The sequence below is a fragment of the Electrona antarctica genome (assembly GCF_951216825.1).
Source record: "Electrona antarctica genome assembly, chromosome: 14".
NCBI lineage: Eukaryota > Metazoa > Chordata > Actinopteri > Myctophiformes > Myctophidae > Electrona > Electrona antarctica.
Window position 1 is genome coordinate 16,175,745 of NC_136795.1, and position 13,638 is coordinate 16,189,382.

At 41.9% G+C, this 13,638-nt stretch overlaps 1 protein-coding gene and 1 long non-coding RNA gene across 4 annotated transcripts in view; one reads left to right on the forward strand and one right to left on the reverse strand.

The window, feature by feature from the left end:
* nacc1a (nucleus accumbens associated 1, BEN and BTB (POZ) domain containing a) overlaps positions 1-9,063 on the forward strand; it is a 28,377-nt gene extending 19,314 nt beyond the window's left edge. Inside the window, exons 6-8 of one of the 3 annotated variants that reach the window (XM_079520298.1) lie at positions 1,440-1,545; positions 3,642-3,739; positions 7,123-9,063. In XM_079520298.1, coding sequence (XP_079376424.1) covers positions 1,440-1,545; positions 3,642-3,739; positions 7,123-7,439 — 521 coding nt within the window. In that variant the 3' untranslated portion in view covers positions 7,440-9,063. The remainder of the gene's footprint in view (positions 1-1,439; positions 1,546-3,641; positions 3,740-7,122) is intronic. The other 2 variants (XM_079520297.1, XM_079520299.1) reach the window with 2 other exon arrangements.
* LOC306936693 lies at positions 8,969-12,482 on the reverse strand. The gene is made up of 2 exons (XR_013791522.1): positions 10,489-12,482; positions 8,969-10,246 (listed from the first exon to the last, which is right to left on the reverse strand). It is a non-coding gene; the product is annotated as an uncharacterized lncRNA (long non-coding RNA).
* Positions 12,483-13,638: the final 1,156 nt, after the last annotated feature.

Consider the following 13,638-nt stretch of genomic DNA (forward strand, 5'->3'; position numbering starts at 1 on the left):
AAACACAAAATACGTCTATCAACTCAAGAATGTGGAGAGAATTCTGTTGGAAGAACCTAATGAGATTTTGAGACCTAAAATTAAATCAAGACAATTAAAAACAGAACAGCCATGCTGGAGACAGTGTGGCCACAAGGAGGCGGGCCACGCTCATATATCCTGGACTTAAAATTCAGAAATACTGGCAGGATATCCACTCCACCATGGAGACCATTCTGTGTTTTAAGATACCTCAGACTAGTTCCTTTTTATTGTTGGGAAATATCCCTGAAGAGATTCTAATACATAAATATTTAATCAAGATCCTTTTAGCAATAAGTAAGAAAGCAATCACACGACGTTGGTACCAACAGGACCCACCAACGAAAGAACATTGGATGGACATTACTGAGGAATTGTATGTCATGGAAAAACTAACATTCATACTTAGACTACAAGAGGATAAGTTCTATAAAAAGTGGGATCTCTTCTTCCAGCCTATCGATAATGTATGAGGAATTCATGAACGTATCCTGTAATATGAAACAATGCAGCCTTTTTGTCTCTTGTTTTGTTTTTGTTTTTTTTCCTTGTCTTTTTTCTTTCCTGTTGTCATTGACAATTTCTCAATAAAAATTAAGTGGGGAAAAAAAAGTGGATGGGACTTGGGACCCTCATTGCTGTCGGGAGGAAACCAAATTTAATAACTCCATTTTTGAGGTTTGATTTCTTTTTTGGCATAAATCAGTGCTATTGAACACCTTTTATGTCTGTGTGTTGTTTTGAAAATATTGAACCAATGAAAAGTAGTAAAAAGCGCTTGGGACTAAACCTCTTAACTTCATTGGGCCCTCAAACTGTCGGCTAAAGCAACTAACTCCACCACCTCTCCCCATCTCATTCAAGTCATTGACATATAAAGTCACAACACCAACTTTGATGTGGCAGTATTGCTTTGTTTTCGAAATATGGTTTTCTTCATTTCCTAAAAAAAGTGAAATGGTTTCTTCCCAACAGCAGAGATATAATAGCAGCGATGGTGAACTGAAAATGCTAATGTACATCTCATTAGCTAAGTGTAGAAACCGAAACAGAGACAGTCAGATGCCGTCGATGTATTTCACAGTCACATTGTGTACCTCTAAGGGAACTGTCCTTGAATGACTGAGCTGAACACTGGCATGCAGATCAGCTCACATGTTGCGTTTAATATTAGAAGGCATGTCGGCCTGCAATTATCTGTATTACCTTATGGCCAGGCTTACATACCTTCCCATATAAACTGTGTGTGTGTGCGCGTCACACATTGTGAACCAAAAACAGTTCAAGTGTAACGGAGATGTGTGTGTGTGTGTGTGTGTGTGTGTGTTCGTGTGTTCGTGTGTGTGTGTGTGTGTGTGTTCGTGCATTTGTGCATAATAATACTTTTGGCATGCGATTATAATATATCCTTTGTGCAGGTACATCAGTGTTCATATCACGAGCCCAGCTGATGAACTGTCACGTCAGTGCCGGGACCAGACACAAGGTGCTGCTGAGGAGGCTGCTGGCTGCTTTCTTTGACAGGTAGCTTTCCCTCTGTCTGCTTGTTTCAATCATTACACAGATGATTCCACAAATGCCTTCTAAATCAGTTCTCACACTTTCAAAATCTTCCAAAAATGTTTATAAATACCAGATGGCAAGTACACAGATGCTTTCTCGTATTTTTCTTTTTCCTTTGTGCGAACAAAATGTTAAACTAACTGTTTGGTAGAGTATATTATAATATAACTAACCCAACAGTGGTGCTCTTAGAATCCTGTGGTCGGATAAGTTGACAAGTGTTATTGCATAGAGAGTAATATGTCCCCTTCCCTGAAGGAGCTTTGTCTGGTGCTTACGCAGGAGACCCAGGTTTGAATCATACATTTTATGGATTACAGATTTAATTTGAGGTGAGAGACTCTACAAATGTAAGTTTCTGTTAAAGTTAAATTAAAGGTTTGCTGTGTAGGGTAACACTGTAGTTATGGTAATAACCTTTTTCTTATACCTTTTTGGGCTGTGATTGTGCTGAAACATTTCCCAAATTCATGTCATAGTCATAGATGTGTCATAATAGACGACTGAGGTCATGACACACAGATTGGCCACATGAAGTCTGACATCCACATTGGATCTACACCGCTGTGCATCCTGAGATCCATATAGTTAGATTTGTTTTGCATTATTCCTACATGGAAGTTCTCAGCCACCATGACTGATTTCAGTCAGATGGATTCCAAAGAAGCCAGCATGTCTGTGTCTGCGATGCATTGAGAGCTTGTAGATCGGCTATTTTCGGTAAATTCTTTAAAGATTAGAGCATTTGAAGTGGTCAAACTAGATATGTTTAGTGTTTTCCATGAAACCCTAATAGTCTCTGTCTCTTGGATATGTCTTAAAAGCAAAGGATAAAGCCTCAGTCTGTGATTTCTTCACCTGGTTGACAGTATGTAGTATGATGTTATTGTTGTAATATTGTTCCTACAGGAATATTGTTCCTACAGGAACAATATTACTAAAGCATAATTTTACATATTATTAAGGAAACAGTGCTAGTGTGGGAGGCTCCTTTCACACTGTTTCACATTAGGACTTGGCCATACACATTTTTTCAGTTGTGAGATTTTATTTTGCTTTAATCCAAGTTCCTATCTATCTATGCAACTAATATCTGTCTGCTTTTCATAGCAGACCTTTTGAGGTAAGCGTAGCGGAAGGTTAACACCTTGATGGCCCGGACCTATTTAATCCATTAATAAAATGTGCCCAACATTTATAGCGCCCGGACCACTTTTACCGGGGCACCGGAAGTTGTTGTGAATGTCTGTGTAGCAGCTAACAATAGCCACACTCTAGAGTTGATCGACAACAACGTGAGGTAAGAATAAATCTATCGCGACTAGCGACTGGACAGCGGAGCGCCGTCTAACACAGGATCTTTTTTCAGAATTAGACGGGATGATTTAGATCGCGAGTTATGAACGTTTTAAGATTTTCGTTTTCGTCCGCTAAACAGACAGGGAACATTTTCGATGACGTGTCACTGTTGTGCAACACCGAGGATTGGGCAACAAGCGCTCCTAGGCTGTGGAGCGATGCGATCGGTTTTGATATCATTAATCTCCGTCCCGTTTATCAATCTCCGTCTGGGGCACTTGACCATGAACTTGAACTTGACGGTGATCTCCGTCTGGGGCCTCTAAACTGTTAATTGTGGGTGCATTTCGTTTAAGTGTTATTTTGTGTCTGCATGAAGTTAACTGTGTTGGCAGACAGCAACAGCTAACTGAAACACACCTGCAATTAATGTCATCACCGTCAGCTGTTTTTACCCCAGGTGATGTTGAAGAAAAATTAAGTCACATGTTATCTCAACCCAGACAGACATCTTGAAATGGTTTAATGTTTACCTAGCAGTTGAAAATACTTTTCATTTTATTCTAAAAGACGAGACAAGCATTCACATTTTAGTGAAGCTCTAAGTAACACAGAGACTCAGAGAGTGTTCACAAAATGGTCCCTCTAAATCTCACCACATCTACAAGCTCAGCGCTTGCGAGCTTGTAGATCTGCTTAGGGAGGGACGCTAGGGTTCATGTGGTTAACTATAACTATACTGTGTTCTCCTGTCTCAGAAACACTTTGGCCAACAGCTGTGGAACAGGCATCCGCTCTTCTACCAATGACCCTAGCCGCAAGCCCTTGGACAACAGAGTGCTGCATGCAGTGAAATGTGAGTATGCATGTTTGCATGCGTGAGGGTGCACTCAAAGCGTGTGTATTTCTTACTATGATGCAGGGCAGAGATGTCAATGTACATTCACTAAATGCAGAGACAAAGAAACAACCAGGTGCTCACCGGAGACGTATACGTAAAAAATGTTAAAACAGTAAAAAGGTGCTCCTGGATCAGTCGGGATAAAACATCAGATAAAAAAGGAGATCCGGGCGCTCAAAGTTAAAAAGGGATAAGATACTTACATGTTTTGACCTATAACGGTCTTCATCAGGGCAACATGTCCACTGGAAAGTGTAGGAATGAAGACGGGCGATGTTGAACGGTACAGATGTGAAATGTGACCATGCTATTTACTTTTAATAATAATAAATGTCAATCATTTTTAAGAGTTGGTACTTTGAGATGAGGAGTTGCAGATTGTTTTCTCTCTGTCCATTCACTCTCATGGCAAAACAAAATCACTTTTTAGCACATAATGAAAACAAAGCAAAGAAATATATCACCTGAAGCCTGCAGGCATCGCTTGGGATTAATATAGTTTGAATAGATAGAGCCTTTTCACTTCCCCAAAATATACATATATGTATAATATATGTCTGTTTATATGCTAAAAGTGTGATTTGGAGACCTGTTTTGAGTGCATGGAGAGAAGTCATTCCCCATTCACAGAGCAACTGATTAAAGATTATTGATAATATTTGGTCTTATATCATGGCCAGGTAGCTATAGTATAGCTACCAGGTAGCTATAGTATAGTAGTACCTGTTAAAGAGAATTTTGGTACAATCTTGGTTTGTATAGCTGCTATACAAACCAAGATTCTACCAAAATTCTCTTTAACTCTCTTAAATGTCTTTAACTGGTAGAAGTGAACAAATCCCAATGTGAATACAACTCATGAAACTCATATCGTAGTGTGCTCTGTTGATTCCTGCTGCACTGTAGTTATTACACTTTTTCTCTGCTATAAAAACGTAGCCCTAGGCTAAGACACTAAGGGCAGTATTATGCGTGTCTTAAGTACCAGGTCTTATTACTTAACTTAAGACCTGGAGGCGTGATCAATGCCATTTGGCCACTCACAGAATAGCCAAATGGCATTGATCACGCCTCCAGGTCTTAAGTTAAGTAATAAGACCTGGTACTTAAGACACGCATAATACTGCCCTTAGGTGCTAACTACGTACATGTTCGTAGACAACCGTATACTCATATATGAAAGCGGCGACCGTCAATTTACCTTTTAGCATTGCTCCGGTTGCTATGGAGAGCCTCCGTCCCCACCAGCTATGGGATTTTTAAATCCAGCTCCATTGAGCCTCCATTATAACAGGATTTTCAAAGCCTTGTATCTGTAAAGCTTCGAGCGCTGTCCATGGTGAGCTGTCGCGCATCCCGGCGATCGTAAATCATTTGTGAGTTTGTATCGCATCGCTGCGCACATGTAACTGTTTGTAATGAGAGCTAAGGGGTATGAGCTACTGCTAACGATGACTGTGCTCACAACAACAGCCCCCACCTCACTGAATAACCCGGAAATGAAACAAGGATCATAGAGTGAGAGCAGACGGGTGGCACAGGTTAGGAGTGAGAGCAGACGGGTGGCACAGGTTAGGAGTGAGAGCAGACGGGTGGCACAGGTTAGGAGTGAGAGCAGACGGGTGGCACAGGTTAGGAGTGAGAGCAGACGGGTGGCACAGGTTAGGAGTGAGAGCAGATGGGTGGCACAGGTTAGGAGTGAGAGCAGACGGGTGGCACAGGTTAGGAGTGAGAGCAGACGGGTGGCACAGGTTAGGAGTGCTGATAACCTTTTCTAGATTACCATGCAGTGAGTGAGAAGGTTCAGTTCAGTGTATCCTAGAGACACGTTCAGAAACGGGTCTCATGGTCGCAGCTAACGTATTTCCTGTAGGCGGAGCCGACATAGCTGCGGTGTAAACAGGCACCTCTTCTACTACAGTGAATGGAAAAGTGACTTGTGTTCGTCGGCTCAAACGTTACTCATTTACGTGCTTTTTACTAACACTAACTTTACAAAGATGCCCAGAACATCAGGATGAACCTGTGTAGTTTATGGCTGCTCCAACAGTAGTGGCAACATTCAACTTTGGAGAGAAACGGAATGTCAAAAAATACACCGCGGTGGCTGAGACCAGAGCCATAGAGTAATGGTTGAGACGAAGCAGTGAAAGGTCCTGAAAGATACAGTACATAACGTCAGTCTTACCCAATACCCAATCTTTCTGCTGTACTTTATACCTCATACTTTAAATGCTTAGTATGAGGTATAAAGTACAGCAGCCTTGTGTTCATACAACAGAAAGATTGGGTATTTGGTAAGACTGACGTTATGTATCTTTCAGGACCTTTCACTGCTTCGTCTCAACCATTACTCTATGGCTCAGGTTCATCCCGATGTTCTGGGCATCTTTGTAAAGTTAGTGTTAGTAAAAAGCGGGTAAAAGAGTAACGTTTGAGCAGACTAAAATCAGTCACTCTACCATTGGCCACCTACAGGAAATACGTTAACTGCGACCATGAGACCCGTTTCTGAACGTGTCTATAATATAGACACGTTCAGAAACGGGTCTCATGGTCGCAGTTAACGTATTGCTTATTATCTGTTAAAGTGGACAAACTGACCCAAAAAGGAAAGATCCCACGTCCAGTATATAGACTCTATATACTGGACGTGGGATCTTTCCTTTTTGGGTCAGTTTGTCCACTTTAACAGATAATAAGCAATAGCTCATAGTGGCCACAAGATGGCGACATTTACCCTGTGAAACTAAATGCCAGCTTGACAAAGACCCTCCAACAAAGTTGATAGGGTGGCTTTCTGGCTATTCAGCTTTGACTGTCCATTTTGTTGTTGCAATGTGGGCAGCAAGGGTAACTTTTAACTATATAATGAGATCCAGGTCTTGCACAAAGGCCATGTATGCCTAACACCACTCAGAACCTCACATATGAGATATGCAAGATGTGTTGTGTGCAGTAGATTACTAAGGCCTCGTCTGCTTGTTGTGTGCAGTAGATTACTAAGGCCTCGTCTGCTTGGAGGTGGTCAAAATTTTAACATAAACAGAGAAATCATCAAAGAAAAAGCAATCCCTGAAGAATACCTTATCTGGTCGAATTGTTAGTTGTCTTTCAATAAAATATAGTGCATTGCGTATGAGCAGTGCAGCCTTTTTCTTCATTTAAAAACATAAAAATCATAGCATGCTCTCATCCATTGTATGGTTGTCTGCTCTCAATAGGATATCAGCCCAAATAGTCATACAGAAACTTACCATAGATACTGTAACTCCCACATGTAACATCATTGTGAAGCGCAGCCCTGATCCGTAAGCTCTTTCCTTCTCGCCCACCAGTTTACTGCCAGAACTTTGCCACTAGCTTCAAGGAGAGTGAGATGAACGCCATCGCGGCGGACATGTGCACCAACGCGCGCCGCGTGGTCCGCAAGAGCTGGATCCCCAAGCTGAAGCTGCTGATGGCCGAGAGCGACGCGTACTCTGCCTTCCTCCCCGACGCCGTCAAGTTGGAGGACGACGCATTGGGGCCAGAGCCGCCGTTTGACTCCGCGACCTTGGAGCCCGGCAGCGGCGTGGGCGGCGGCATGGATTCCGGCGGCTCCTCCGGAGAATCGCTTCAAGGCGTGGGCGTGGACGGAGGGACGTTATTCTGACAGGTGAAGCTGGGGAAAAGGTTGACGTGCCATGAGGAAACACAAGCGAGAACCTCCCCCCTGGTTCTGCTCGCCGCCTCACGTCCTCCAGGGGGCGCCACCTGCCTTGACCTCTCCCGTCAGACTCTCACTGTACACTACGTAACAGGGGGGGTGAATGGCAGTTGTTGACCCCGCCGTAAACCAGGGAGTGAAAAAGATCACTTTCAGATTTTTCTTTTCCGCCGCCTGCCCCCCAAGCTTCCTCCGCTTGTTTTTAGCCATTTAACTGCAATCGCCCTCTTATATTAAACACATTCCCCGTCGGGATGAGTGTGAGGGTCAGTACCTCAGGCTGAGGAGGTGGTTGGCTGGCTGGTTGCCTGGACGCACAGAAAGAATGGATGGATTAATGGGGCTAAAGGATGCGAAGGTGCTCAACTGCATTCCAGCCTTAAACTATGGAGATAAAAAATGACACTAACAACTTAAACAAAAGCCCTGCTGATTCCTTTCCCTCCTCATGCCCTCACACCTTCCACGCCACCCTCACGACCAGAGCAAATCCATCACACTCCATTGTGTGTCTGTGCTGTGTCTTATACGTACGTCTCATCTAATGTCATTTGTAGCATGTTTCTTTGTGTGTAACCTTCCAGCGACCCGTACAGGAGGGAGATTTCGAATGCAGTGAACTGTAAGAAAACTGTAAAGCGAACAGGCATGAAACAAAAAGTTAAGAGATATTTTTTGAGGATAAAAAGTTCTATATAAAAGTGCACACGTCTGTATAGTGTGTGCATAGAGAGAGCGAGAGGGATTGTTTTAAAATCTCAATCATTGTGTTTTATTGTATTTTAAGGAGCGGTTTTGCAGAGAAATGTCTTGTTGAAAAAGGAAAAGTGCTATTTTTGCATTCAAAGGTCTGGTATATATATAATGACGGTCAGAGTAGTCTTAATGTAAGACTGGTTAGTTGTTGATTTATTTTTTAAGTTGTTATTTTTTATCTGCACAGAGTGGACACTGCAGTTGATCCTTTACATTTGAAGCCAAGCATTTCATCTTCCATTCATTATCTTTCGAGAAATGTCGAGACCAAGTGAGACGACTCTGAGACTGAACTGTCTGTGGTGGCAGTTTTTCAGTAGGTTGTATAGGTTTGTACAGGTATTTGCAGCCCTTACAACACATGCTTTCTCCTAATTTTGTCAGCCAAGGTTGGAAATGTACAGCTTTGATTGACGTGCTGCATATGACTACTTATGCTTAATGTATACTTTGCCGTATGACAGTGCCGAAAATGGCTGATCTACAAGTTCACAAAGTTGTAGAGATTGTGTGTGCTTAGATCAACTACTTTCAGCATGTGACCCAGTTGTATAAATCAAGTAAAGTATACATCAGGCTTTAGCTTGCCTCTTCCTAGTTCTATTTCATCCCTACTGACTGCCAGAGGTGGTCATTCGTAACTTTCATTTTAAATTGACAAGTAAAAGATACTGGAATATGTGCCTTGTCATGAAACTGTGTGTGTGTGTGTGTGTGTGTGTGTGTGTGTGTGTGTGTGTGTGTGTGTGTGTGTGTGTGTGTGTGTGTGTGTGTGTGTGTGTGTGTGTGTGTGTGTGTGTGTGTGTGTGTGTGTGTGTGTGTGTGTGTGTGTGTGTGTGTGTGTGTGTGTGTGTGTGTGTGTGGTCGGTTTCTTTGATAAAAACATCTTGTATTATTGTAGCCATGCTGTATTGTCCGCTACTTACAATGCGAATGCAGAGTGGCTAACAGTTTTCTTTGACATGTATCATCACATTATATTTGTGATGATTTTTGCACCTTCCAGGAGCGCTAAGAGGGAAGTTCCTGCACCTTAACTAGTTGTTCACGCACCTTTTTAGGAAGGGGGAAAAGTTGTCATCTAAAGAATAAAGCCCTTTAGCCTAATTTATTCTTCATCATACGACTCGCCGAAGTGTAATTTAGATTTTAGGGGTGATGTATTATGTTTTTCTTTGTTGCCCATCTTTTGTAAATGAGTGTGACAAACTCAATGTAAATCAACAAGACTGTTGTCCCAAATGTTATTGTCTTCTTTTGTTGGATGCTCATGGTTAGGATTGGTGTGTGAGACCCCTACGCACCTGTTTCTATTAATTGTGTCTTTTGAAGCATCAGGGATGTTGGCGTTCAATCTAATGTTTATATCTCTACAAGTTAATCCATGAGAACGGTTGGCATGCAGATCTGAAAAAGATTGAAATATAATCAATATTCCAGGTGATGGAGATAAGTTGTTAGGGTCCGAATTGGCTCTTGTGCTGTAGGGGTAGCAGCATTTGTTTTTATTACACAGCAAAATCCTGAATTTGAATTTAAATCTTGAGACTCAAAAATAGCCCCTAATAGCTCCATTCTTATACTCCCTGGCCTCTAGTTTGAGTGGTAATTGTACTTTATTTTATCTGCACAGTGAATGTAACCAAATGGACCCTTATGGGTGCATTTGGTTACATTTTGTTAAACCTCTGACGCTTAGGATTTTACTGTCCAGCGCAATTGATGGGTTTGTATGTTTGACACAATACCGGTACCGCTGGCATAAAGGCCTAATGAAAAGTGACAACCCACCACAAGAGCACTGGTGTTTAATGCATCTTATTTCAAGTCTGTGTTTCAACTCCAGTCACTTAGGTTTTCTGTTATAGAGGAAAGGAACAAATATATGTGCAGGTTTGATTACAACACGTGTCATTAATCAAACTTGCACATTGTCAGCATTGCTGACACATCCAGATCCACAGTGATGGAGATTTCATTAGCACCTGTGTGGAACCCTGAGGCTTTGTACACACATAAAGAACAACTGTGCTGTGCTCTGCCTGTGTTTCATGGCCGCCCCAATGCTTTTCCAATAGAAGTCACGTGGTTTGACCAAACACTTGTGTTTGATTGCCCCCCTCCCCCCATCACACACAACTGTTTGGTCAAACCACGTGACTTCCATTGGAAAAGCATTGAGGCGGCCATGAAACACGGACAGCACAGAGCATGTTCGTCTGATATGTCTGTACAAAGCCTGAGAAAACACTGCATTGGCACAAACTAATGGTCTCAGAATTAAATGGACACTCAGGACTTTGCTGTATGGCCCAGTTGCCGCACCCTAAACAACGTTGAATCGCTGATTGGTTTTCTGAAACCAAAATGTATGTTCTGATGCTCATTTCTCACTGTTTGTATTGTCTTGCTAGTTAGCATTTTGCTAAAGAAAGATGTACTGTTGAGAATGTGTTGCTTCTCACTCAAGGTAATTGAGTCAAGTTGCCAATATTTGGCGAGTAATATGTAAAGGAAAATGGGTGTTATCTCGATGTGTTTTGGTCAAGATTATGATGAGTGGGGTAATGAGAAAAACAAAAGAGCTTAGTCAAAAGATAGTCTTTAAACCATTTAAACCTGAGGATGATTCTACAAATGCCTTCTAAATCCTGACAGTTTTCTGAAAAAAGACCGTCAAAAATATATGTAATTGGCTGCCGACCCCCATCTGAAAATATGTTGTTCCAGGGACCCCACCCCAGAAGCAAAGATTTGAGTAAAACATTCCCTCTGAAAGAATATATATTCAAAGATTTGTGCCACATTTTCACGATTAAAAAAAAATAGCAGATCTACAAGCTCGTATGAGCTTGTAGATCTGCTATTTTTCAATAGATAAACATAATGCTTAAAACACCAAAAGGGGTTCCCCTCCTGAATGGGTTAAACAGAACACAAGTCTGATGATGCTGGCTACAGGAATCACACAACAATGTGGTCCAGGCGTCTGGGTTCATTTCCAATGTGAAGGAATGTTCTGTCTCCACAGTTTGTCATTGAAACCCATTGCAGAAATGTCCGATGACTGGTCGCCAATTGGTTTCTCAAGCTGAGTGATTTTCAATGACTTTGTGTCTGTGTAGCGCCGTGGCTTTTACAGAGTTCAGTATGACATTGAGCACTATGGAATCACATAAAATAATGGGACAGAAGCCATGATTTCTAAAGTAATATTGGAGCAGCATACAGCAAGCACGTGGGCGAGCTCACTATGTACACCACAACAGGTGTAGTGATCCAGCCTGAGCCTGACCAATTTGCCCAGTTTCAAACCAGTCTCAGGAATTAGGGCATGTTTCTCCATAGTAGCATGAAAGTAGAAACTGTGAGGTCTAGCCCATCTTAAGCCAGAATGAGACGTTAACATCATCCCTCAACTGGTATGTTTTAGTCTTAATTTAATTGGAAAATAACTGGTGAAATTGTTAAAATGGCCGGTTAATTTTACATGTGAAAGATGACGCTAACATATTTAAAAGCAATGATAACTTGGACTACAGGCAAGCAGAAGCAGACATGTCCATGTCACTTCTGCTGCAACATACAAATGGTCAAGCAAGCTCAGCTGGTCTTTAGCATTCAGCAGCAAATTACTAACCTCATATCACAAAATGGGTTTCTGTGGTTTGTACTCGCCTGTCTGCATTTGAAGACAAATAAGATGAAAAGACGTGTTTCTGTGTCCACGGTAATTTATAGTTTCCATACACATCAGCATCTTTGTTTACACTTTCATACACACATGGACCTACACACTTGAATAAAGGCGTGGCATGGGGAAACCTTATATCGCTACACAGTACATATAAAATGATTATATACATGTATAGATAAATACTGTATATTCTATATAGAGGCACACATAGAAGTCAGATTGTTTGTTGTGCATTCGCAGCATGAGGTATATATTTACCCAGAAACAGCGCTTCTTGAAAACCTGTACAGTAATGGTCTGCCCATGTCTTGACTTTGCCCCTGCTCCTAGCACTCTGTAACCCCGTAGCGCCAATACTCCTATACTGCTCATCCTGTTGTCTCTGTGTTCCAAGTGCCAATAACTTTGTGAAAGCCCTGTTACTGTGACCCAACATTATCCAAGGTAATTGCACATTAACTACTGTAAAAAAGAAACGTCATAGAGAAAATGTCTACATGAATTAAAAAAAAAAAATCAATATCTTAATAAAAAGGTTTATAACAATTGTGTTTTACTGTGATATTTTAATATTTGAATTATGCCCATTTACATGTAAATTTGTGAAGTAAACAGTCTGGCCATATTGAAATTAAAATGATATTTTCTCCCCAGTATCACATTTTTAATTATAACTAACTAAAAAAACTTCATACATGATGTCCTATACTGTAGCTCGTCACTGTGTTCCCTTGTTTTTTAGTACCTGATATTATAGTCTTAGCACACGCACACACACACACACACACACACGGAAGGAAGGAAGCATTTGAAATTTGCGAGAGGCAACAGCCTGGCAACGACCAGCAGGTTGTTGCCAAAACAAGCTGTCTAAAGTCTACATATTATTAACTGCTATGATTGTATTTCAAGTCAGCCCAGCCTGTAAAACATGATGAACACCAACACCCACAGCAAACACATTAACACAGCTCGTGGAACTGACCTGATAAGGTGTCCAGGGTGGAAACTGTCCCCATGAAGTAAAGTATTCCTGTCAGTGGGCTTACGGTATAAATCTGCCCACCTCTTTTTTCACTAAAACATTAAAAAAACTAACCTGCTGTCACTGAATTCAAGGGTAAATTTAAGGTGTTCAATACATGAATTTAAATAACTAGAGCGGTGCCCGTGGGGCCTCTACGGCAGTGCCCGTTGGGCACTGGCCTACTTGGAATGCATGCAGCCCCATGCACCCAGATATGTCTGTGTCCCTTTTATGGAGTTCTGTCAGCCATGCCCAAATATGGAGTGTTGGGATGTCAGAACAGGCCAGCTTGTGGAGTTCTGTGTCAGCCATGCCCAAATATGGAGTGCTGTGAGGTCAGAACAGGCCTGCTCCATATAGGGACGCTGGCAGGAGCCCTGTCCAGAGCCCGGGCAGAGGCCTTTTGTGGCGGTTCTGGACAACTGTGGGTCCGACCGACTCGACACCGGGCACTGCACCCCCTGCGGTGGTGTGGAACTCGTGTGCCGAATTTGAAGTCGGTGGTGGATTACACGCGTACGTACAGAGACTTGGCATTTAGATAGATGAATGAGACCCAGATTAGCAGCTCTATCATTCCAAATAATAAATATATCATCTATATAACGTTGGTATTCATGTAGTGTGGAATTGGTGAAATTGAAAATGAAGTTCACTTTTTGTTT